Source organism: Maylandia zebra, linkage group LG11, assembly GCF_041146795.1.
Source record: "Maylandia zebra isolate NMK-2024a linkage group LG11, Mzebra_GT3a, whole genome shotgun sequence".
NCBI lineage: Eukaryota > Metazoa > Chordata > Actinopteri > Cichliformes > Cichlidae > Maylandia > Maylandia zebra.
This window is the reverse complement of record NC_135177.1, coordinates 9,127,664-9,154,891: the sequence shown is the minus strand read 5'-3', so window position 1 is coordinate 9,154,891 and position 27,228 is coordinate 9,127,664. Positions and strand designations below refer to the sequence as shown.

The 27,228-nt window shown below is 39.7% G+C and overlaps 1 protein-coding gene across 5 annotated transcripts in view; it reads left to right on the top strand.

The window, feature by feature from the left end:
• The first annotated feature begins 1,806 nt into the window (after positions 1-1,806).
• The window catches only part of LOC112430806 (uncharacterized), a 40,037-nt gene continuing 14,615 nt past the window's right edge, over positions 1,807-27,228 (top strand). For 4 of the 5 annotated variants that reach the window (XM_076889748.1, XM_076889743.1, XM_076889745.1 and 1 more), the window contains exons 1-3: positions 7,297-7,406; positions 9,452-9,664; positions 9,760-10,122. In XM_076889748.1, the coding sequence (XP_076745863.1) occupies positions 7,337-7,406; positions 9,452-9,664; positions 9,760-10,122 (646 nt within the window). In that variant the 5' untranslated portion in view covers positions 7,297-7,336. Of the gene's footprint in view, positions 3,536-7,296; positions 7,407-9,451; positions 9,665-9,759; positions 10,123-27,228 lie in introns of those variants that run through there. The other variant, XM_076889744.1, reaches the window with a different exon arrangement.

The following is a 27,228-nucleotide window of genomic DNA, read 5'->3' as shown; positions in this document are numbered from 1 at the left end:
TTATTTTCTCTATTGAGCTGGGTAACATTATCTGTGAGACATTTCACCGACTCCCTTAGCGTGGCATTTTCAGCAGCAAGCGTTTCCACCTGCTGCTGGCTGTAGTCCAGGGATTCTCGCAAGCATTTAAATTCTCGGTGAAGAATCTCCACCAAGGACAGCCTTGCGTCGAAACTGGACAATCGCTTGTCGATTGACTCCAGTATGTCAGCAATATCTTTGCTGGCTGGCGATGTTGAGCCGGGGGAATCTGCCGGGCGTTGTCTTTTCGATGACGGCGTCTCAGGTTTGGCCGGGGAAGCTGCACACTGGGTCTTCTTCATCACGAGATCCTGAAAGCACTGATCAATATAATCTTGGAGAGTCTCTAAACTCTCCTCGTTGTTCTCCAGGGTGTTGGAGATTATTTAGACAAATAGTGTTAGTTATAAGATAATTGATAAGTGTATTTGGTATTTGGGCTTTACTTTCTTACATTTTATTGTCAAATGTTTGGCTGATATCTGACCGTGTTCATCTCGGTCATTTATAATAAATTATTCATAATTTTAGAAGTCATAACACTTTGAGATGATCCACTAACAAGGTCCTCCTCGACCTCTTCCTTTGCATGTCTTTGGATCCATTGTTTCAAAGCTGAATGAGCTGACTTTGGCTTTTTTGTCTATCCATCAAAGTTTCTGATTTGGTGTGTGATATATTTTGACTCCTAGTGTTTCCACTTTGTTAATTGTGTGTAATTGAGCTAAAGCTGAGCTGATGTGAGTTTATTGACTGTTAGTGCTTTCTGAGTGACCACATGGTGTCAGCACTGATAAATGTAGGAATTCGTGTGTAGAGTTTTGCAGTAAGTTCACTACATCTGACTCATGTGGTAAAGCAGGGGCATAGTGGGAGGGGCTTTGTCTGGGTGGGACACCATTTCAAAAGTGTGTGGCCTAAACTATTCTCTCCCACAAAACTTACAGTTCAGAGGAAAAAGCGTTCACACACCATACCCAAGCGTCAATATCAGTCAAACGTAGAGTGTCCGTGCACACTCTGATGACTTAGTGTCTCACATAAAACAACACGTCCCTCCAAATGAACACTGTCAAAGTCACTGTGGCTTTAGCATTAGCTTTAGCGCCGCTGATGTAAGAGTCCGAAATTTCTGCATTGGTAAGTAAGGGTTGTTGCACAGCGGATTCCCGATGGGGACTGTGCAGCGCAGCACTGATTAGTGTTCCAGTTTCAAAATAAAAGCTGCCAGAAAGCAAAACATGGTCCTTTTTAGTCTAAAATGTCAATGTTTCAAACCATATTCCAGGATTCTTAGTTCACCATTTATGAGGTTTCCCAAAAAAGGAAAAGACAGATCTGAATGTTTGAAAATGTTTTTGAAAAAGTCTGTAAAGATTAGATGAAAAATTCTCAAAGGATAAATTAAGTTAGTTCATTCTTTTGTCACATAAGTTGAAAAAAAAAAAGGTTAAAGAAACAGTCAGGACTGGTTGGGGATGAAGGTGAAAAAAGAAAAAGGATGAAGAAGGAAGGGGAGAGGTGTTAGAAGATGCAGGGAGAGAGGGCAGAGGAGAGCTGAAAATTAAGATGGAACAGAGGTGGAGGAAGAAGAGGCTACATCAAGAGAGGAAGCAGCAGTGTCCCTCCTCCGGAAGAAACGGAAGCATTTTTTCTGCTTTTTCAGGCACTTTTCCACCAAACAATCATGGCTTCCATCATCTGGCTATGTGCGCTTTTTCCTCCAGGTTGAGGGTTTTTGAACTCATCGATTGTTTCGCAAGATTCAAGATTCAAATCGTTCGTTGTCATGGGTACAGAAGAAATAGCATATTTCTGTGCAATGAAATTCTTGCTTTGCTGTCAATACACAAATGCCAGTTAAGTAAGGGTTAAAGGAACAAAATAAATAAGGATAAAAATAAGATAAGATATTAAGATAAATACAAATGTAAAAAAAATAAGGATAAAAAATAATGAAAGATAAATGAATAAGTACAAAAATAAGTAAGTGAAGACAAGTGAGGTATGCAGATGTCGATGTAGATGGATGTACAAAGTAGCTTAATGTGCAAAATGAACTTAGTGTGCAAAGTGTCCTGATATGCAAATTGCAGTTGAGGTAGGTCAGCTGTTCAGGAGTCTGATAGCAGTGGCAAAGAAGGAGTTGTTGAGTCTGGATGTTCTGGATTTCACACTTCTAAACCTTCGTCTCGAGGGCATACGTGTGAACAATCCGTGTTGAGGGTGTGTGGGGTCTTTAAGGATGGAGGCAGCTCTCCTCTGGACTGTGATGGTAGATGCTCTGCAGAGAGGGCAGTGGAGTCCTGATGATCTCCGCAGTTGTTATCACTCTCTGCAGGCGTTTGCGGTCCATAGCAGTAGTACTGGTGTACCATGCAGTGATGCAGCTGGTTAATGTGCTCTCCACAGTGCAGCTATAAAAGCTACTGAGGATCTTGGCCAACATACCAAATTTCCTCAGCCTCCTCGGGAAATACAGCCCCTGCTGAGCGTTTTTGACCAGCTGTGTGGTGTTCCGTGTCCAGGTGAGGTCCTCATTGATGTGGACGCCCAGGTACCTAAACCTGCTCACCCTCTCCAATTCACTCTCCCGGATACACATCAGCTGGTGAGGCCTCTTCTTCTTCCTCATGTCCACTATCATCTCCTTTGTTTTATTACGCTTAAGGGTAAGGTTGTTGTCCTCACACCATGACACCAGACCGGCCACCTCTCTCCTGTAAGCCGCCGCGTCCCCACCAGTGATGCGACCAATCACTGCAGTGTCATCCGCCAACTTCAGTATGCTGTTGTCTTTGTTGGAGGCAACACAGTCGTGGGTGAACAGGGTGTAGAGGATGGGACTGAGGATGCAACCCTGTGGTACGCCAGTGTTTGTGATAATAATAACTGAGGTCCTGTTGCCGATCCTGACAGACAGAGGCCTGCCAGTCAAAAAGTCCTGTAGCCAGTCACAGAGGGTGGGGTGCAGGTCGAGTGTAGACAGTTTGTGGATGAGTTTGTGAGTGTGTTGAAGGTGGAGCTGTAGTCAACAAAGAGTACCCTGATGTAGGAGTCATTACTCTCCAGGTGGTAGAAGGAATAGTGAAGGGCAGCAGCAATGCCATCCGACACTAGCAGCACCCGAAGCAGGGCCGAAGTGTTTAAGTGTTCACCGGAGTTTGCACCCTTGGCAAGCGGACTGAGGTATGTGATGAGAGGTGATCTGTTGTTATATTTTATTTAACTGAACTGTGTAACCCCTGTTTGAAACCCCTTTTGTTTTATTTAATCTGTGACTGTATATCTCAGAATTACTTGTTTGAACTTACCTGAATTAACTTAAGCTCATTGTTGTTATTGCTCATTGTTATAGTTCAAAAGGACTGTACGGGTATAAATTTTTTCTTATTTTATAGTTTTCATGGTGCTCAACGTCCAGAGAATGAGTCGTGTGTGGTGAGGAAATAAATGGCTGCACCCGTTAGAGACTCTTCTGTCGTTCTTGATGCCAAGGGCTGCTACAGGGCCGGTAGGCATACTGCAGGGGATCCAGAGTGTGTGCAATATTGCTCTTAATGTAGGCCATCACCACTCTCTCAAAATCACTTTGCAATGATTGGAGTGAGTGTAACAGGTCTGTAGTCGTTTAGGCAGGTGGCTGGGCTATTCTTGGGGACAAGGATGATAGTTGTGGTCTTGAAGCATGTGGGAACAATGCTCTGGCTGAGGGAAAGGTTGAAGATGGAGGTGAGAACATCAGCCAGCTCGTTAGCACATGCTCTAAGGGCTCGTCCAGGGATGTTGTCTGGTCCTGCTGCCTTGCGGAGGTTGATCTTCCTCAGGACCTTGTGTACTTGGTCTATTGAGACCGCTGGCAGGAGAGAGGGTCAGGTGATCTGGGGGTTCTGGAAGGTCTTGGAGGTCTGGGAGATCTAGGAGGTCTGGTGGGTATGGGAGGACGGGAAGGTCTGGGAGGTCTGGGGGTCTCAAAGCTGGTGTAAAACACGTTGAGATCATCTGGCAGTTGGCATATATCACAGCATTCAGGGCCTTTATAAGAACAGACAAAATTACTAAACTGAATCAATTTCAGCTTTCATTTTTTATTATGTATATTTTAGTAATAATTACATTTCATTATCTATATCTTTACCAGACATTTGCCACACAGGTGTAGATACTGTAAGTGCAGTTCTCTTCACCTACCTAACACTGACAGTCACACACAAACACATTGTATTCAACTAGAAAATCACGAAAAACATAAACTTACAGCTTTCACAAAAATATCGTCAATGAATGTGGACAAAGCAGAAGCTATGGTTGACTCTGACATGTCGATTCTTACCAGTTTCTCTTTGCTTTCTCTCTCTTGTTGAACGAGGAGTTGGCTGAAGAAAACCCGCCAGTGAGGAGGTTAGGTTCAGACTCTGTTACCCTGGTAACTGACTCAGAGTTAAAGTTTAACTTAACTTTCTGGAACTGAAAACCCGAGTTTCCCTCATCTCGGGATTAACAAACTTGGACTTAGCTAAACCTGCTTCCTAGAATAACCCCAGTAATGAATCTACAATGAGCTTAAAACATGTTGTGGATGAGAGAAGCAGTGAAAACACAGCACTTCAAGCCGGAGAAACTCAGAACATAACAGGCTCTGTTTTAGTTTATAATCTGTCAGCTGTGGACTCTGTGAGAGTAAAGATTAACTATTAAAACATAATGTTTTATGAGCATACTTTAATGCGTATATAACAATAACAATAAAATAATTCATTATTAAGTTGCATTTTAGAATCTAGACAAGCTGGGATACATTAACAATACTGGGAAATAGTCTGAAAGTTTTACACCAAACTTACAAATAAAATGCCATTTGCCACTCAAAGGTTTCCATTTGTCTCTGTGCCACTTGGAAATGGGTTGAGCAGCATGTACCGTATGTACGGTTACTGAGATACTGTAACACATCCTGACTAACCTGTTTGTCCTGTGAAGAGAAACTAAAAGTCAGGGTTTTTTCCTCACAGTTGAGCAACCACACAAGGCTGTTTATCGTTTGGGGGGGGGGATTTCTTCATAATATAATTTTAGAAAGCTCAAAGATCGTTTATGTTTCCACATTGTAAATCTTTCCAGTTGGGAGTAACCATATTTATAGTTATCAATTTCTTATTCAGCAAATACCTCAATATATCCTTTGGGTTACTGTTTTGCACTCAACGATCTATTAAAAGATTAAAAAACTTCACAAGAAACAGAAGACAGTCACAGGTGTTAGGCGTCCTGCTCACATTAACTAAGGCTCTATAACAATGCGATCTTAAATCGTGACATCTTTATTGAAATGACGTGATTAAGGGTGAGTTGCCGTTTCAGGCAACAGTTCTCGTATATTAGCTTCTTTTTTTAAAATTCTCCATGATACTTTTCAGGATTTTATTTTTTACTGGGCTACAGGGCTGTCCTAACGCATCTGTGTCCTATACCTGCCAATATGGTCCTCCTGACCGCGCCTTTAATCTTTACCTTGCGTAAACACTCCCTCCTTGCTGGCACACTTTCACAATTAGGAGTCAACAACAACCAGAGGTGGGACCAAGTCATTGTTTTGCAAGTCTCAAGTAAGTCTCAAGTCTTTATCCTCAAGTCAAGTCTCAAGTAATGTCAGGCAAGTCAGAGTCGAGTCTCAAGTCACTGGTGTAAAAGTCCGAGTCAAGTCACAAGTCTGAAACTTTGAATTTCAAGTCCTTTCGAGTCTTTAAAAAAAACAAAACAAAAAAATAATGTTGCAGTTATATGCTAAATGTAAATATTAGACCATGTAATTTTAAAATCTGTGTTTTTCTCAACACATGACAAAATAGTGAACTTAGAAAATATACACAAATTGTGAAATTGCACCTCTTTAAAATGCAGCTCAATTAAACTTAGCTCCAAGAATAATTTTCACCGACAGTTCTGAGATAAGCTGCATGTTATTCTTGGATGCGGTTATAGGACCGGCTTTAAAATCGCATGACAAAAATATCATACACATTAAAAAAAACTGTATCACCAACGTAGCCTGGACAACATTTGCTAGTTAGATGAAGTCAGCTATCTCATCGTAGCATATTTATATGCATATTTATAATCATACGGTTCTTGGAGTGAGTGCATACACTCATGAAGTTTAGTAACTTCAGGTCACTGCAACAAGCCCAGGTACAGTTTACCGACGGATGGGTGCAGGACCTTGAAATGCACCGTGTAGAACGAAAGACCATCGTACATATTGTAAGTTTACCAGTCTCACAAATCGTCATCATAAATACACAATCGTTAACCGTTTATTAATAGGACCTTTGAGCTCAACGGTAATTAATTAGTAGTGGAAATAATTTCTGGTTCGCATTACAGAAATGTAGCAGTGACAATAATATTGTATGCTGTAATCCTACTGCGCAATTAGTGATACAAAAAACCTGTTTTATCCTGTGAATAAAAGTATATGTTTTTGTCAATGTACCATAATAACAGAAGCGAAACGCAATATTGTGTCAGGACAATTCACTATTTATGCACAATAAACAAAGGAGCATAGCGCGACAATTTCTGTTCAGCGCCAGACTTGTTTGTAACCTATATCACTAATTATGTTATGAAAATGACGTATTAACTACTAAAAAACACTGACCTTCGTGTAAATGCTTGGAGCAGACTAACCTGTGAGCTGGAGTGTTCTGGGACGTTCTATTTGGTCTTTGAATGGCTGCAATCCAGGCCATCCGTCGCGTCTTTGTTACTTCGGAAACATGGCTTGAACAATTTCTCTTCAACAAGGTAATCCGATAACAACCGATCTCTTTACCCGTCGGCTTCCCGTGGCTGTCATGCGACCGGCTATTGCAGTTAATAATACAACGGCTTCTTGACATTTTTGTGTTTCTTTTTATCGCTGTATAACTGATTTTAATTGAAAGCCTGCGTGCGCTAGTACCGATTGCCACGAGTTCCCAGAATCCTTTGCGGTTCTACCCGTGAATGACGTCACATTTTCAATCTCTATATAATATGCATGTTAAATTTTATATTTGGGGTAAAATATCAAGTCTTTTCAAGTAAACCGGTTCAAGTCCAATTCAAGTCCCAAGTCATTGGTGTAAAAGTCCAAGTCAAGTCACAAGTCTGAGAACATTTTTTCAAGTCAAGTCTAAAGTCATAAAATTAATGACTCGAGTCTGACTCGAGTCCAAGTCATGTGACTCGAGTCCACACCTCTGACAACAACTACCTGAGCTTCAGTTAACACCCCAGGATTGAAGGTTTCAGAGCGTCACTGTAGGGCAGCATGTCCGTATCAACAGGCGCGGCCCTTCTGTGGATTTTACTTCTTACATTCACTGTCTCCACCGTGTCAGGTAACCTGAAACTTAAATATGAACCAGTGGGAGAGATTTGGTGTGGTGGTGGATCTGTCCGTTAAATACTGACACTAATGTCACTCAGAAGCTGAAAACAGCTGAAGCAAGAAAATCCCTTTCAAGAAGCTCTCAGAGCGTGAGTGTCAGGTGATACTGAGTACGGCTGTTTTCGGTAAATCGCTACGCCATATAACGAGTCCACAGCGGAAGTGGTCAACGGGAGATCAGTGGGTATGAATCACCACTGACTGATTAGTTTTCGAGAAAATAGCGCAGCATTTCCCGGAAGATCTCTGAGACCTCTGAGTGTGGACATGAGACTTTTGTTTTTAATGGCTTCCAAAGTCTTTGTGTTTCCCTGATGAACAGCAGAAATATACAGATTCTAAAACGCAACTTAATAATGAAAAATTTTATTGTTATTGTTTTATACGCATTAAAGTATGATCCTAAATCATTGTGTTTTTATAGTTAATCTTTACTCTCACAGAGTCCACAGCTGACAGATTAAAAACTAAAACACAGCCGGTTATGCCCCGAGTTTCTCTGGCTGGAAGCGACGTGTTTTCACTGCTTCTCTCATCTACAACATGTGTTAAGGTCGCGATTGTTTTATATATATATATGTATACAATACTGGTTTATGTTTCACAACCTTTTCACAGTAAAGAAAGGGGCTGGTGGACCTTGGATGACCTCCAGAAACTTTTATTAATATATTTAAGATGATAGCAGCACTAATGAAACTTTTTGTTGTAATTATTAGAACAGAGGACACAGAGAATACCTGTTCAATCAATCAATTTAATTTCACCTTGATCTGCTGAGAAACTGAAGCAATTTTCACATCTCCTTTATTAGGCTGTGGGGAACGAGATTTGAATGCTTAAATGTATCCAGTTTAAAGTTTCAGAGCTCCAATGTGCAGCCATCACCTTAGGTATAAACAGCAGCACTAAGAGAGCACTCCTTGATAAGAGAGTTTTATTAACCAGAATAACGAATAGCTGCCAATTATTCTCATGAAGCTGATTGAACAGGCATTCTTGGTTCATGTTAAAGAGCAGTATAAAAGAGATTACAATCAAGTCTAACAACATTTTATACACATTCTAATTAACCAAAATAATACATGGCATAATACATACAGGCATTCCTATGACAATGCAATGCACAGTTTGCACTTCTTTTAGTAGTAAGGTAGACTTAAGCTGTTCCACATGTCCTGTGGATCCCTATTCAAATTGAATTCCTGGTATTGAATTCGGTTTATCAGTTGGAAAATCTTGCACCAAAAGTCTGTTTAAACAAATATACAGAACAACCTGCTTTTTCAAAATGACATCAATTCAAAATCATGGATGTGGAATCTGTCTTCAGTGTTTAGGTTGTTAAAGCACTGCAGATTTCTCATATATAATACATACATAATTCGTAGTAATTATCACTGGTTCAAATTCACAGCTTAAATACAAGGTTGTTGTTATTCTTTTTTAACTCACTTTTTCTTTTACTGAAACCCCGTTGATAACTACAGGGACAACCTACTCCATACCTTGTGACAATCAGCCCCGTAATAGATTTATTTTATTCTCTCAGGTGCAGACTCGGTGCATACACAGAAATTTGGTAAGAGGTCAGCAAATAAAGTGTAGGTGTCCTGTTTTATGATCATATAATGATGACTATAGAACAATAACAATTTGCTGCAATAACAAATTACTGATCCTCATTAGGGAAATACAAATACTTTAGATGCCATCCATTCTTCCCACGTAGATCCAAATGATCTTCCAGGAATGGTGAAGCTATTTACCGAAGTACTGCAGCGATTTTCTACCTCTTGATCTCTAATCTGGAATCTAACTTGTTCCACAATACAGAGCTGCTTGGTTATAGGAGAAATCATCTGTCACTGCAGTTAGTCATATTTGTGAATTTTATCTCATCGAAATGGTAATTTCACTCTGTTATTTCCAGATATAATACAGGACCCAACATGTTTATCCCTTTGCTCACTATAACTCTCTGTTTGCTTCCAGGGGCCCAGAAGTTGACTCTCACTGCTGAACCAGGAGCCACCATAAACATCAGAAATAATAATAAAGTCAAAGGTTGCCAAGTGTGTACAGGATCAATTATTAACAAATGCAGTATTGAATCTCTGAACTCATTCAGTGGAAGTACTGTGTCAGTGGAGCTTGAATGCTCCAGACCTCAAGATGTATTCAGTATAGAAATTGTACGGCGTATAAGTAAGTGTCTGTGTGATATCTGATTATTTTATCAGTGAGACTGAAAGTCCTGAGTGGACTAACACAGCATGGGTGGATTCATTTTCTCTTTTCAGCTTGCACCACGGAGTCATGCAGTGGCCACATCATCCAGGCTGACTTCAGCTCAATTGATGCGCTGCGTTTTAACCGCACGTTTACCTGGAATCTAGCGGCTGCAGCGCCAAAAGCTTTCCAAATAGATTTCACTAACACGGGTCTTAAACAGATCAATCCATCTGAGAAATGTCCAGACAGACACACCTACACCCTCCAGGCCTTCCAGTCTACAGGCAATGTGGCTGTGGGGAAGTACTGCAGAAGTGGCACCATCAGCAGTGCTCAGGTTTTGAAAAGCGGCAGCTTTTCTGTGGACGTCCCAGCAGAGCAGAAGCTGCAAAATGACAAGTTTGATGTGACTGTGCGGGAAAAAATCAAGTGTGAGTTTACATTCATTGTTTTGTGTTTCTTTCAAAATTACAGTGTCATTTAACAATTTTTGTTTTAATTTCAATTTATTTGGTGTGTGTGTGTGTGTGTGTGTGTTGTAGCTCTTGCCCGAATTTTTCTGACTTTACCAAAAGGGACCTCTTCCTCAGAGCTGCTCTCGCCGGACTACCCAGAGAGCTTTCCTGATGACGACACCATGGAGTGGTACTTTCAGGTCCCAGACAAACACGGGGTTGATCTTCAGTTTCTAAACCTCACACAGCCAGATTGTGTGAAGAAGGAAGTAGCAGTGGAGTACCACCAGAAAGGCAGGGTGACATCGGTTCTGGGGCTAAATGACACACAGCCGCTCCAGAACCAGGGAGACTTTTTGCTCACGCTGAGGAACTGCGAGATGGAGAGAGCACCTGCTGATTCTCCTGGACTCACCTTCACCCTCAAGGTGTCTGCTTCCAGCCCAGCTTCAACAGGTCTGAAAAAATAAAACGGCACTGACTTCAATGACAAAAAATATATATATATTGTGTCAATCCGAGATTAAGCACTCACTCATTCATAGTTTGTACTTTCATTAACAATAAATACATGAGATGTTATTCCGAGTTACTCCCGGGGAAAATATTTGCTTTTGGAAATCTAAAACTGCTTTAATCGATTTTTGCATAAAGCTCTGTCATTGCATAATGTAGAAGATGTTTGAAGTGATGACCACAGAGAGCGAAAACAAGGCCCCAAATGTTACGTTTTCTTCCACTTATGCAGTTCAGGGTACACCCTGGGGAGGTCACAACACTGTGTTTGAGCATGACTCCCCAGAGCAAACAGGTTAGGAAGGTATTTCAAACTTGCCCAACAGCTGGAGGCTCGATAGTCTGGGTAAAACCTCGTCATCACTAGGTCCAGATTTTTCCAAGACTTTGGTTTATGACAAAAAGAACTGCAGCACTGTGACCAGATCACATCAGCTTGATAACTTTAGCATTTGGTGTAAGGCACCACAGGAATATGAGGCTGTAGTGTAGCTTCACACTCGGGAGGATAAACGATAATTGAACGATTTTTCAGCTTCAGCAATTCTGTTTATTGTTGAATTCTTTTTTACAACCACTGCACAGTCGAAAATGTGATCCAAATGTTAACCAAGTTAATTGTTTCTCCTCTATAGCACCTTTAACCATCATCCTGGGTGTAGTGGCTACTCTGCTGGTCATTTCTGTCATAGTGCTAGTTGTAATGATTAGGTGAGTATTTCTATTATTTAGTGTGTTTTCAAAGGGGATGACCCACCAATAGCTGAATAAAACAGAAAATAATCCCAATCTTCTCTTTTTTCCCGCCAAACAGGAAGAAGAAGAAGAAGAAGAAGAAGAAGAAGAAGAAGGAGAAGAAGAAGAAGAAGAAAGGCAATTATGAAGTTGCTGTCTATAATCCTAATGGCATCAACTTCTTACCAGGATACGAATCCCCAGACGTGCTGGGGACTTGTAAAGATGATGAGTCCCATGTGTACGAAGAGATTGATGACAATCTCGTCTACACACACCTGCTGAAAAGGGGTGCAGAGACTGGCAACTATGAAGAAACATAAGAGAGATACTCCCATACAGCTTATGACAAAATTTAATCCGAAGTGATTGATGGCCCTAATCATGACCTTTTGACCTCCCCCCTCCCCCCCGGAAGTGTGTAATGAGCGTGACGAATCGCATCCGGAGAAGGGGGGGTGAACCCCGGAAGCGCGCCATCTGTTGCTAAGCGTGTCGAATTGCATCCGGAGAAGGGAGGGGGGAAACCTCCGGAAGCGCGCCATCTGTTGCTAAGCGTGTCGAATTGCATCCTGAGAAGGGAGGGGGGAAACCTCCGGAAGCGCGCCATCTGTTGCTAAGCGTGTCGAATTGCATCCTGAGAAGGGAGGGGGGAAACCCCCGGAAGCGCGTCATCTGTTGTTGGGAAAAAAAGTTTTTAGAGGGAGGGACTGCAGCGGGGGAGGAGAATAAAAAAGCAGAGAGGTGGAGTCCGTCACAATTTCTAAGGCACAGACGCAAGATGGATTTCCTTCTGCAGCCCAGCAGCGTTCTTGTGTCCGATGAGATCTGCTCTCCCAAAGAAGAAGGCTTTGAATATGACATATTCAAATACAGCATATTTACTATGGAAGGCCTCGATCCGGACCTTATGACCCTACCGGAAATACTCCGGAAGTGTCTAGTCATTTTCAGACCTGTTGCGTCATGTTCCCTAAGCACAGCGGTGATGCAGCAGCTGATTCTGTGCTGTATAGAGAGACAGAGCGGCAGCTAGTTTTCCGCAAACTCATAGTCTGAATTCTGTTTCAATATTATGACAATTTTCTCTGTTTTTTTTTTTTTTACAATAGCGGGTGTAATTTTACTTTCTTAAGCTGCACCGGCGTTTGTAATGGAAATAAAGAGTGACTTCCTGTAGAGATTTCAATAGTATTTTATTTTCCTATAATACAGACGCTGTAAAAAACCTTTAAGATACACCATAGCTTGTGATGAAAAGAAGAACTTTGTATCCGCTTGTAACCTACAGGCTGCCTATGTGTAAAAAATGAATAAATATCCCTTAGTGAATACTACTTTTCCTTTTGAGAGACTGAAAAACAAACCATAATTGCAGCGACAGGCGATCTTGTTTCACACACACACACACACACACACACACACACACACACACACACACACACACACACACACACACACACACACCGCGGGTCAAGGAGGAGTTTTTTTCTTCAATACTTTTACAATGGGTTTTCTCAATAGATAGAAAATGATGACGTTGAGGAGTCAACAGCCGATATTATCATTGCTTGTAACCCGGTAAATAATTTCGTACATCTCCTCCCCTAAAATAAGCCTTAGCGGAAAAAAAAAGCTCATATTCGAATAAGTTTATTAAAGCACCCCCCCCCCCCCCCCCCCCCCCCCCCTCTGTGGAAAAGAGTCAACCATGAGGCGAGTTTTGTCAACAGCAATTGTCCATTTGGTAAAACAAATATCCGCCTCAAAGTCGTATTTTACCGTTGCAGAATGTGGAAAACAGACAGCCCTCACAGGAGGTACCATAGTTAAAATATTTAAATTTCAACTAAATTTGTAGTAATGATCGGATTTCCTCACTTATCTACACCACACTCCTTGTCCTTGATTTCTTATCGTTTCTTATCGTTCCTCTGTCCCTTAATAGAAACCACATATATAGAAACTATCCTCCCTTTCAGTTGTCTTTTGCACTTCCATATCGCAAAGCAGTTACTGTAGGTTATTTTCTGCTTATGCATTAATGTAATTAATTAACTTATTTATCCTTAAGTAAGGTAATGACTTGAGTTCTAATGCTTTTTGTCTCTTGAGTTAGCTGTCAATGTGGGATTTTTTTCCCCTTTTGTCCAGTTAAAGCTGCCTTTCATTCTTCAACACAGCTTAAACTCTAATAGGTAAGCTTTCTTGTAATTTCTTAGTTCTGCAGGCTTCTTGAAAGACATCCGAGACTCTTCTTTGGATGCTGGCTGCCTTTTGTTTTGTTTTCTGTCAAGATGATCCCACACTGCTTCGATTATCTTGAGGTTCGAACCCTGGAGAGATCAATCCATGACTGATGCGTTGTTTCATCCAGGCATACTTTGACTACATTGGCAGTATGTTTGCGATCATTGTCGTACTGAAAAATGAAGTTGAAGCCAATCAGACACTACGTGGTATTACATGGTCGATCAAAATCTGGTGGAACTTTTCTACATTCATAATTTGATTAATTTGGATAAGAGCTCCAACAACACTGGCTGAAATCCAGCCTCAAAGCACGGTAGAGTATCCACGCTGTGTTAAAGACGGCTATAGACATTCACTGTTGTATCTCTCTTCGGACCTCTTCCATGCATATTTCAAATTTGGATTCATTACTCCATAAGACATATTACAGCTGATTTCTTTTTCCAGTCAATTTCTTGTGTAATTTGGCACACCTCAGCCTTATTTTTCTCTGTTCTCCTTCCTTAAGAATGGCTTATTAACAGCCACCCTTCCAACTCAGATAACTTTTGATGAGGTTTCATGAAATGTTTACCACTTGAGTTACTCGCCACGGCCATCCTAAATGCTAAAAACACTAAACTTTAATTCTAAATTACGTAATTAACGTTAACCAGAAAAAACAAGCCAAAGTCGAAATGTTGCTGAGCTGACCTGTGGTATGCTATGTCTTCTAAAGCACGTATAATGTAAACAGAACTGGTCTTTGCACAGAAGCCTGTGGAGCTTCATAATTAACCTCAGTGTGTGAAGAGGACTCTCCATTTAATAATAGCTGTAATAAAATGTTATGGCCGACGGTGTTAAACGCTGCACTTGGGTCTAGCAGGGAAGATTTCAACTTTTCAATATGAATGAAGGCTGAAAACTGATTAGATTAATGTCTGATGATCTTTTCTGTGCTTCTTCAAGTTTGTAACACCAAACATATTAAAGGATGATGTAAGGCTCACAGGAAGAGTTTAATTAGACACACATTTACTATTTTTCTTTATACTCTTTCTTTCTTGACATGTTTAATATGATTACTATCAGAGGAGAAAATGAACCTTGTGTAGTCTAAAAACTTTTTTATTTAATCAAACTGTAATGTTGTTGAACTCTGACGGACGTGTCTTTTAATCTTGTCAACAAATCCTTAATCATCTAAATCTGCCATTTATCATCTTGTAAAATGTTCCCTCTGCTTCTGTTGCACATCTCCCCCCGACACTCTCTGCTTCACCTGTCCTGTGCAGGTGGTCCAACCCCTGCCTGCCTCCTTAAACTGGGGTGTTTAAATCTCTTTACCTCTGTTGTGAACTTCACACAAAGTTTGTGGTAACAAAATCAAACTGACGAGGATCTCGTTTGAAAAACACACACACTCACGAGACAAAATAAAAACAGACTGCTCAAAGCAAAAGCAGAGCCCTCACAGCTGGTAGTACAAACACAGTGACAACATGCGTATTAGATACCCTCAGTGCCAAAAGCATAAATATGAAAAAATGTGATCACCAAGAATATCCTAAAAATGGCATTGAGGTGCGTGTTACAGTAAAGAAAAAAAAAAGTAGCCAAATTTTCATCGGAAAATGTTGAATTTTAGTAAAAACAATGCTCTGTAGTTTGATACTGTCGTTACAGACAAAGCAGATGTTTAAAGCCTTTGGACGCACATTTGAAACGCACTCATTCTCCTTATCAGCTGGAAACATTAAAGCCGTAAAATGACTTTTTCAAACGGATAAAAACTATTGAACAGCAGCAATGTTGAGCCTGTTCCAAAATTTGAATGTACATGTGTTGAAGGTGCGGGTCTTGTTGAATTATTAAACATACTTTCTTTAATTTTTCGAGCCACAAAAACAACAACTTTTAATTTTCTTCTGCTTGAGTATCGGCCTCGGGTAGCTCTACTTATCATTGCTCAGTCAGTTGTCTGTTTGTGCTACTTTTTTTCAAGGAGCAGTGGATTATTGGTATGGGTGACTTTATGTGTTTAGTTACTTAAGTGGAAGTACTGTGGAAAGTTTTACCTTACATACATAGATCTACCAGTACAGCTTCTGAGGTATCTGTTTACAAAATGTTATAATCTATTCAAAGGTTCTTTGCAATTTTACATTGATAAACATTATCCTTAACACATTTGGCCCACATAAAGTACTATGGCCATCACACGGTCATTTAGAATTGTTTAAATAACTCGTGTCTTAAGTCCTTCCATCAAACAGAAAATTAAAAAAAAAAAAAAAACATGGTTCACTTTTACATCACAAAATGTTAGAAATATAAGCTGTTCATAACAACCTGAAAGGCTGGGAGTTTAAAATGCAAACCGATGGAAGCAGAAGTAGAAGACTATAATGTCTCAGAGCACACGGTGTCTATTAATGTGTAGACATGTATAAATAAGAGCTTAATAAAGATGCTTAATTTCTTAAGAAATAAACAGGTGGAGTGATCTTTATCAAAAGTGGATGTTGCATCTGTGGCTAAACCACTGTACCCAAAAAAACTTTAAAAATCTACTGTGTGTGAGGCTGTGTAAGTAAAGCTTGCCCTTCACACCTGCGTGTAATAAACCATTTGTTGGGGGTTGTGGATTTGGCACCTCAGCATTGTGAAAGTGGGGAAACATGTTTCTGGCTGTGCATAAGATTCCTCCTTACAACTTAGAATCTCAGTTCTAAATGAAATTCAGATGTTTTTTTAAGTATGGCTAATGTATTATTTGACTTCTAAGGCACGCACACACACACACACACACACACATACACACACACACACACACACACACACACACACACACACACACACACACACACACACACACACACAAGAACAACACAGAGAAGAAGAAGAGGGGGTCGTTTTACTACACATCATAAAAACGCAATCATTCATCTTCCAACTGTATCTTTCTGTTCTGGCTTTAGAATCATAGGTTGTTTACTGAGCCGTACTTTGGGAGTCATACTGTTGTGATACTGAGGAGAAAAGGGTAAGGTTTGATAGACTAAACCATTACACACACAAAACTTGAATAACCTAAAGAGTGTGTGAGACTGCTAGCTGTGTTGTTCAGCAATAAACTCATCTACAAATGTGTTAGTAAAGAGCGACTTGTACTTCTGTCCCATTAAGCAACGGTTTAACAAATTTCACTGCAAACTATAAAAGGAATCTGGATTTATATAGAACATAGTAGTGATGGATTAAGTGCAGGAAACACTAGTATAAGGTGTCTATTGAACAAATCTCCTTCAGCGTTCAAAATGACCAAAGTGAGGCCTACAGGCGTTTCTCTCGATTGGTTGTGTTCAGGGAAAAAGCAGCTAAATACACTGAGACTGCTCCACATTGTTAGCGAGTTAACTCTGGATATCTGTAGGTTTTGTCAAACTTGGAGTGAACAAAAGCAGAAAAACAGTAAAAGATGCAGACAGTGAAAGTCTGGTTTATTTCATGAACACAATGAAACATTTTACAGTCCACAGAGCAAAGTAGCATACATGATAAATAGATACACATAACATGAGAAGTAAAACTCGTCGTCTTACCACATGTTATATTCTGTAAACTTAAAATAACCACAGAAATTAGAGTTTAGTGTTTTAAGTCATCTATTAAAAAACATGAGTCAACATTACTGAAGTGACGCTTTAACGATGCGTCTTATCACCGTGTTTATGATGATAAAACATGTTCTCTCGTTAGTAGATGTCAGCGCTGTCACTTGTCATGAAAATGTCCAGAGCCAGGGTTCCTCTTTAATTACCATTGATCATTAATAGGGTCACAAAAGATTTGTCACATTATCCCCATAAACAAAATTGCTTTTATAGAAATCATTGTGATACAAATATTTAGATTCTTGATTCACAATGTGCACGAACTCAAAATCTTTAGAGGTTCATATTTATAAAGTATCGCAAATAATACATTTATACCATTGTATGAGCTACACTTCTTGTAAAAAACTGATTGAAAAAAGCTCCTGTCGTGACCTTCCTTCTGTGAGGACACACACACACAGAGAGAGAGAGAGAGAGAGAGGGGGAAGATCATTAGGATTGGAGGCGTTTTTGGATTTTCACTTATTGTTGGCTTTACAGTCACATAAAATTCATTCCAATTTTTTTGCCTTTGCTTCAATTAAGGTGTTTCTTTAAATCTACAGCAGCTTCCTTTTCAAAAAGTTTACTGACATAGTAAGGAAGTAGCTAGGGAACTCAGTAAGTATGAGCAACAACAGCTTAGGGACTGTTTCTACAATAAAGAGGAATTCATCATCATCCGTAGTTCATAAAAAATAAAAAAAATAAAAAATAAAAAAAAAAGTGCCATTAAAAACAATTCAGCAGATCCTCAAAGTATGGATACAATCTGTTTTCAGCTGTAGAGGTACGCTTCACGTACTTATCAACATGCAGTTTAGAGGCTTGCATTAGAGTGCTTTGGTACTTGGGCCTCTTTTATTTAGCACGGTTATACCATTGTGTATTTAGCTATATAAATATGCTCAAGAGTCTATTGTATGTTTGTCATGCAATTAAAAATTCAAAAATATAATTTTTAAATCAGTAACTTTGCAAATTTAGAGGAAATGTTTTTGGATAACAAATGTGTCACATTTTCAACAGGGTTTGAATAATCAGCGTTAACACAGAGACATTTATGCGCTGGGTATAACAGACATCCTTACCTTGGAGCAGAGAAACACGGTGTATTGTTGCTTTTCTCTATTGTATAAGCAGCGCCCGACTGTCAGAAGCGCTCTGTGTGGGTAGCAAAGTCGGATCCAACGCACATCCAGGAATCTGTGTGAAAGAAAGGTCTCGCTGCAGCTAGGCTCTCAGGATAGTCAGGCTTTTATTTATATTTGCATTCTGCTGCGTTAAAGCAGCCTCTGTGTCCCGCTTGGATCCTCATTCCGAAAATTCAGATATTTAAATAAAATGGTGAATTGGCTAGTGATGAGGAGCCACTTAGATCCGTAAAATGAGGTTTGATTAAATTAAACTCTTATGAACAGCTATGAACTCTACCTCTCTGCTGATGTGTTCCAAACAAGCAATGTTTTCTACACGTCCAAACTGTGTGCTAACTACCTCACACCGCTGTGTCTGGGATCCGAAAAAATAAAAAGTTAAAACGCTATACCTTGGGGGGAATTGTGAAGTGCTGAGGAAACTACTGTGTGTCTGATGGGGTGTTTTTATATAGGTGGACTTGGTTTCAGTTGGCCTCTGACATGATAAGATAAAATAAAGGAAACTGATTGTAATGGAACTACAGTGCTGGGATGCTCTTGATAAGGGAGCCTCTTTTATTGTTTTATGACTTGTTTTGCTGACTGTTGAGGGCCTAACTGTAACCAACTCTGTCTAACTGTTGCAGAGTTAAGAATCTGTAGTTTTTAGAAGTAACACAAGAAAAGTTTATTTCTAAAGGAATACCTGTTGTTTGTGGTGCTCTATTTAAAACTATTAGTGTCATGAACCAAAGTTCAGCACACAAGCTGGATCCAGAAGCAGAGCCAACACACACAGGAATACGAGAAAATAAACTTTATTTTAACTGAAGGCGTCCCGGGAGGGTAGAAGGAAAACACGCGTGAAACTCGAGAAACCAAGGGACCGGGAGATGAGTCGCGCAGGAACGCCGAAAACGGGACTGTGGGAGGCTGCAACAGAAAAAGGACAAGAATTATTGGGGCGCGGGGAAATAGCAGCATACGTGGGGGAAGAGTATGAGTCTTACGGTGACAGCGGGGCCGTGGGAGCCGGAGGGAGGGGTGAGGGTCCGCGCTAAATTTGCAAAGTTACTGATTTAAAAATTATATTTTTGAATTTTTAATTGCATGACAAACATACAATAGACTCTTGAGCATATTTATATAGCTAAATACACAATGGTATAACCGTGCTAAATAAAAGAGGCCCAAGTACCAAAGCACTCTAATGCAAGCCTCTAAACTGCATGTTGATAAGTACGTGAAGCGTACCTCTACAGCTGAAAACAGATTGTATCCATACTTTGAGGATCTGCTGAATTGTTTTTAATGGCACTTTTTTTTTTATTTATTTTTTTTTTTTTTTTTTATGAACTGCGGATGATGATGAATTCCTCTTTATTGTAGAAACAGTCCCTAAGCTGTTGTTGCTCATACTTACTGAGTTCCCTAGCTACTTCCTTACTATGTCAGTAAACTTTTTGAAAAGGAAGCTGCTGTAGATTTAAAGAAACACCTTAATTGAAGCAAAGGCAAAAAAATTGGAATGAATTTTATGTGACTGTAAAGCCAACAATAAGTGAAAATCCAAAAACGCCTCCAATCCTAATGATCTTCCCCCTCTCTCTCTCTCTCTCTCTCTGTGTGTGTGTGTCCTCACAGAAGGAAGGTCACGACAGGAGCTTTTTTCAATCAGTTTTTTACAAGAAGTGTAGCTCATACAATGGTATAAATGTATTATTTGCGATACTTTATAAATATGAACCTCTAAAGATTTTGAGTTCGTGCACATTGTGAATCAAGAATCTAAATATTTGTATCACAATGATTTCTATAAAAGCAATTTTGTTTATGGGGATAATGTGACAAATCTTTTGTGACCCTATTAATGATCAATGGTAATTAAAGAGGAACCCTGGCTCTGGACATTTTCATGACAAGTGACAGCGCTGACATCTACTAACGAGAGAACATGTTTTATCATCATAAACACGGTGATAAGACGCATCGTTAAAGCGTCACTTCAGTAATGTTGACTCATGTTTTTTAATAGATGACTTAAAACACTAAACTCTAATTTCTGTGGTTATTTTAAGTTTACAGAATATAACATGTGGTAAGACGACGAGTTTTACTTCTCATGTTATGTGTATCTATTTATCATGTATGCTACTTTGCTCTGTGGACTGTAAAATGTTTCATTGTGTTCATGAAATAAACCAGACTTTCACTGTCTGCATCTTTTACTGTTTTTCTGCTTTTGTTCACTCCAAGTTTGACAAAACCTACAGATATCCAGAGTTAACTCGCTAACAATGTGGAGCAGTCTCAGTGTATTTAGCTGCTTTTTCCCTGAACACAACCAATCGAGAGAAACGCCTGTAGGCCTCACTTTGGTCATTTTGAACGCTGAAGGAGATTTGTTCAATAGACACCTTATACTAGTGTTTCCTGCACTTAATCCATCACTACTATGTTCTATATAAATCCAGATTCCTTTTATAGTTTGCAGTGAAATTTGTTAAACCGTTGCTTAATGGGACAGAAGTACAAGTCGCTCTTTACTAACACATTTGTAGATGAGTTTATTGCTGAACAACACAGCTAGCAGTCTCACACACTCTTTAGGTTATTCAAGTTTTGTGTGTGTAATGGTTTAGTCTATCAAACCTTACCCTTTTCTCCTCAGTATCACAACAGTATGACTCCCAAAGTACGGCTCAGTAAACAACCTATGATTCTAAAGCCAGAACAGAAAGATACAGTTGGAAGATGAATGATTGCGTTTTTATGATGTGTAGTAAAACGACCCCCTCTTCTTCTTCTCTGTGTTGTTCTTGTGTGTGTGTGTGTGTGTGTGTGTGTGTGTGTGTGTGTGTGTGTGTGTGTGTGTGTGTGTATGTGTGTGTGTGTGTGTGTGTGTGTGCGTGCCTTAGAAGTCAAATAATACATTAGCCATACTTAAAAAAACATCTGAATTTCATTTAGAACTGAGATTCTAAGTTGTAAGGAGGAATCTTATGCACAGCCAGAAACATGTTTCCCCACTTTCACAATGCTGAGGTGCCAAATCCACAACCCCCAACAAATGGTTTATTACACGCAGGTGTGAAGGGCAAGCTTTACTTACACAGCCTCACACACAGTAGATTTTTAAAGTTTTTTTGGGTACAGTGGTTTAGCCACAGATGCAACATCCACTTTTGATAAAGATCACTCCACCTGTTTATTTCTTAAGAAATTAAGCATCTTTATTAAGCTCTTATTTATACATGTCTACACATTAATAGACACCGTGTGCTCTGAGACATTATAGTCTTCTACTTCTGCTTCCATCGGTTTGCATTTTAAACTCCCAGCCTTTCAGGTTGTTATGAACGGCTTATATTTCTAACATTTTGTGATGTAAAAGTGAACCATGTTTTTTTTTTTTTTTAAATTTTCTGTTTGATGGAAGGACTTAAGACACGAGTTATTTAAACAATTCTAAATGACCGTGTGATGGCCATAGTACTTTATGTGGGCCAAATGTGTTAAGGATAATGTTTATCAATGTAAAATTGCAAAGAACCTTTGAATAGATTATAACATTTTGTAAACAGATACCTCAGAAGCTGTACTGGTAGATCTATGTATGTAAGGTAAAACTTTCCACAGTACTTCCACTTAAGTAACTAAACACATAAAGTCACCCTTACCAATAATCCACTGCTCCTTGAAAAAAAGTAGCACAAACAGACAACTGACTGAGCAATGATAAGTAGAGCTACCCGAGGCCGAGACTCAAGCAGAAGAAAATTAAAAGTTGTTGTTTTTGTGGCTCGAAAAATTAAAGAAAGTATGTTTAATAATTCAACAAGACCCGCACCTTCAACACATGTACATTCAAATTTCGGAACAGGCTCAACATTGCTGCTGTTCAATAGTTTTTATCCGTTTGAAAAAGTCATTTTACGGCTTTAATGTTTCCAGCTGATAAGGAGAATGAGTGCGTTTCAAATGTGCGTCCAAAGGCTTTAAACATCTGCTTTGTCTGTAACGACAGTATCAAACTACAGAGCATTGTTTTTACTAAAATTCAACATTTTCCGATGAAAATTTGGCTACTTTTTTTTTTCTTTACTGTAACACGCACCTCAATGCCATTTTTAGGATATTCTTGGTGATCACATTTTTTTCATATTTATGCTTTTGGCACTGAGGGTATCTAATACGCATGTTGTCACTGTGTTTGTACTACCAGCTGTGAGGGCTCTGCTTTTGCTTTGAGCAGTCTGTTTTTATTTTGTCTCGTGAGTGTGTGTGTTTTTCAAACGAGATCCTCGTCAGTTTGATTTTGTTACCACAAACTTTGTGTGAAGTTCACAACAGAGGTAAAGAGATTTAAACACCCCAGTTTAAGGAGGCAGGCAGGGGTTGGACCACCTGCACAGGACAGGTGAAGCAGAGAGTGTCCGGGGAGATGTGCAACAGAAGCAGAGGGAACATTTTACAAGATGATAAATGGCAGATTTAGATGATTAAGGATTTGTTGACAAGATTAAAAGACACGTCCGTCAGAGTTCAACAACATTACAGTTTGATTAAATAAAAAAGTTTTTAGACTACACAAGGTTCATTTTCTCCTCTGATAGTAATCATATTAAACATGTCAAGAAAGAAAGAGTATAAAGAAAAATAGTAAATGTGTGTCTAATTAAACTCTTCCTGTGAGCCTTACATCATCCTTTAATATGTTTGGTGTTACAAACTTGAAGAAGCACAGAAAAGATCATCAGACATTAATCTAATCAGTTTTCAGCCTTCATTCATATTGAAAAGTTGAAATCTTCCCTGCTAGACCCAAGTGCAGCGTTTAACACCGTCGGCCATAACATTTTATTACAGCTATTATTAAATGGAGAGTCCTCTTCACACACTGAGGTTAATTATGAAGCTCCACAGGCTTCTGTGCAAAGACCAGTTCTGTTTACATTATACGTGCTTTAGAAGACATAGCATACCACAGGTCAGCTCAGCAACATTTCGACTTTGGCTTGTTTTTTCTGGTTAACGTTAATTACGTAATTTAGAATTAAAGTTTAGTGTTTTTAGCATTTAGGATGGCCGTGGCGAGTAACTCAAGTGCTGTAAACATTTCATGAAACCTCATCAAAAGTTATCTGAGTTGGAAGGGTGGCTGTTAATAAGCCATTCTTAAGGAAGGAGAACAGAGAAAAATAAGGCTGAGGTGTGCCAAATTACACAAGAAATTGACTGGAAAAAGAAATCAGCTGTAATATGTCTTATGGAGTAATGAATCCAAATTTGAAATATGCATGGAAGAGGTCCGAAGAGAGATACAACAGTGAATGTCTATAGCCGTCTTTAACACAGCGTGGATACTCTACCGTGCTTTGAGGCTGGATTTCAGCCAGTGTTGTTGGAGCTCTTATCCAAATTAATCAAATTATGAATGTAGAAAAGTTCCACCAGATTTTGATCGACCATGTAATACCACGTAGTGTCTGATTGGCTTCAACTTCATTTTTCAGTACGACAATGATCGCAAACATACTGCCAATGTAGTCAAAGTATGCCTGGATGAAACAACGCATCAGTCATGGATTGATCTCTCCAGGGTTCGAACCTCAAGATAATCGAAGCAGTGTGGGATCATCTTGACAGAAAACAAAACAAAAGGCAGCCAGCATCCAAAGAAGAGTCTCGGATGTCTTTCAAGAAGCCTGCAGAACTAAGAAATTACAAGAAAGCTTACCTATTAGAGTTTAAGCTGTGTTGAAGAATGAAAGGCAGCTTTAACTGGACAAAAGGGGAAAAAAATCCCACATTGACAGCTAACTCAAGAGACAAAAAGCATTAGAACTCAAGTCATTACCTTACTTAAGGATAAATAAGTTAATTAATTACATTAATGCATAAGCAGAAAATAACCTACAGTAACTGCTTTGCGATATGGAAGTGCAAAAGACAACTGAAAGGGAGGATAGTTTCTATATATGTGGTTTCTATTAAGGGACAGAGGAACGATAAGAAACGATAAGAAATCAAGGACAAGGAGTGTGGTGTAGATAAGTGAGGAAATCCGATCATTACTACAAATTTAGTTGAAATTTAAATATTTTAACTATGGTACCTCCTGTGAGGGCTGTCTGTTTTCCACATTCTGCAACGGTAAAATACGACTTTGAGGCGGATATTTGTTTTACCAAATGGACAATTGCTGTTGACAAAACTCGCCTCATGGTTGACTCTTTTCCACAGGGGGGGGGGGGTGCTTTAATAAACTTATTCGAAAATGAGCTTTTTTCCACTAAGACTTATTTTATTGGGAGATGTACGAAATTATTTACCGGGTTACAAGCAATGATAATATCGGCTGTTGACTCCTCAGCGTCATCATTTTCTATCTATTGAGAAAACCTATTGTAAAAGTATTGAAGAAAAAAACTCCTCCTTGGCCCGCGGTGTGTGTGTGTGTGTGTGTGTGTGTGTGTGTGTGTGTGTGTGTGTGTGTGTGTGTGTGTGTGTGTGTGTGCCTTCTTGCGAACGCCGTCTGTTTTCCACATTCTGCAACGGTAAAATACGACTTTGAGGCGGATATTTGTTTTACCAAATGGACAATTGCTGTTGACAAAACTCGCCTCATGGTTGACTCTTTCCCACAGAGGGGGGGGGGGTGCTTTAATAAACTTATTCGAATATGAGCTTTTTTTTCCGCTAAGGCTTATTTTAGGGGAGGAGATGTATGAAATTATTTACCGGGTTACAAGCAATGATAATATCGGCTGTTGACTCCTCAACGTCATCATTTTCTATCTATTGAGAAAACCCATTGTAAAAGTATTGAAGAAAAAAACTCCTCCTTGACCCGCGGTGTGTGTGTGTGTGTGTGTGTGTGTGTGTGTGTGTGTGTGTGTGTGTGTGTGTGTGTGTGTGTGTGTGTGTGTGTGAAACAAGATCGCCTGTCGCTGCAATTATGGTTTGTTTTTCAGTCTCTCAAAAGGAAAAGTAGTATTCACTAAGGGATATTTATTCATTTTTTACACATAGGCAGCCTGTAGGTTACAAGCGGATAGAAAGTTCTTCTTTTCATCACAAGCTATGGTGTATCTTAAAGGTTTTTTACAGCGTCTGTATTATAGGAAAATAAAATACTATTGAAATCTCTACAGGAAGTCACTCTTTATTTCCATTACAAACGCCGGTGCAGCTTAAGAAAGTAAAATTACACCCGCTATTGTAAAAAAAAAAAACAGAGAAAATTGTCATAATATTGAAACAGAATTCAGACTATGAGTTTGCGGAAAACTAGCTGCCGCTCTGTCTCTCTATACAGCACAGAATCAGCTGCTGCATCACCGCTGTGCTTAGGGAACATGACGCATCAGGTCTGAAAATGACTAGACACTTCCGGAGTATTTCCGGTAGGGTCATAAGGTCCGGATCGAGGCCTTCCATAGTAAATATGCTGTATTTGAATATGTCATATTCAAAGCCTTCTTCTTTGGGAGAGCAGATCTCATCGGACACAGGAACGCTGCTGGGCTGCAGAATGAAATCCATCTTGTGTGTCTGTGCCTTAGAAATTGTGACAGACTCCTCCTCTCTGCTTTTTATTCTCCTCCCCCGCTGCAGTCCCTCCCTCTAAAAACTTTTTTTTCCCAACAACAGATGGCGCTCTTCCGGAGGTTTCCCCCCTCCCTTCTCAGGATGCAATTCGACACGCTTAGCAACAGATGGCGCGCTTCCGGGGTTCACCCCCCCTTCTCCGGATGCAATTCGTCACGCTCATTACACACTTCCGGGGGGGAGGGGGGAGGTCAAAAGGTCGTGATTAGGGCCATCAATCACTTCGGATTAAATTTTGTCATAAGCTGTATGGGAGTATCTCTCTAACATATAAACCTGTTTCAGGACACAGAGACTCTCAAAAGCCACTGCTCTCATCACAGCAGGGCCCTCCACGCCCCAACAAGCCACCAAGCAAAATCCTAACCCCGGTGGACAATACAATTTACCAGAATATGATTTACCAGCCTAAGGATCAAAGTGAGGACGAACAGCTCCCGAATCTGGGGCCTCGACTGGAGCTAGAGGGCGGCAACTGAGCAGAAGACTGGACTCAGCTTTTTGATTTTTCTCTTGACTCACTTGAACTTTGGGATATTCATTCCCTGTGTGATTGCCTCACAAAGCACCTTTTCTGAGTGCAGCTTTTGCACTAAAGTAAGGCACACACAAACAACCTGTCTGCAGCTGTTACAACGTTTTGTCCCAGATTAAAGGCTCTTCGATTGCAAAAGTTGCTCTCAATCATCCCCTGTAGCTGCATCTGACATAAAACATATTTATTTCATAGTAAGGTCAAATATATTGCTTTTTTAATGTGTCACGATGGGATGAGTCCTTTGTCCTCATCGGAGACTAGTGGCATAATTCCCCTGCAATTAAACTGCATTTCAGTGTATTTTATTTTTAATTTCAGTGTAGTTATTTGACTGCAATAACTTAAAGCAGGTACACTGGAATAATGGGGTGAGAAGTCAGGTTTTTACAGAAAACAGAAATTATTTTATTTAATTTTAAGTAGTGCACAAGTAATTTTATAAAGTTCATGACTTATTTATTAGTATTACAGAATATCAGGTATTTTAAAGGAAAGGGGAGAAATTAAGTACATTTAAGTAGTGCATAAAAATCCAAAAGTCTTTTTTTTCCTTTTTTGCCTGTCCCGTTTGGCTCTTTTGCATCAGAATTATTGTCTAAAGGCAAAGAAAGATGCCCAACGGATTTACTTTACCAAATTGATCATC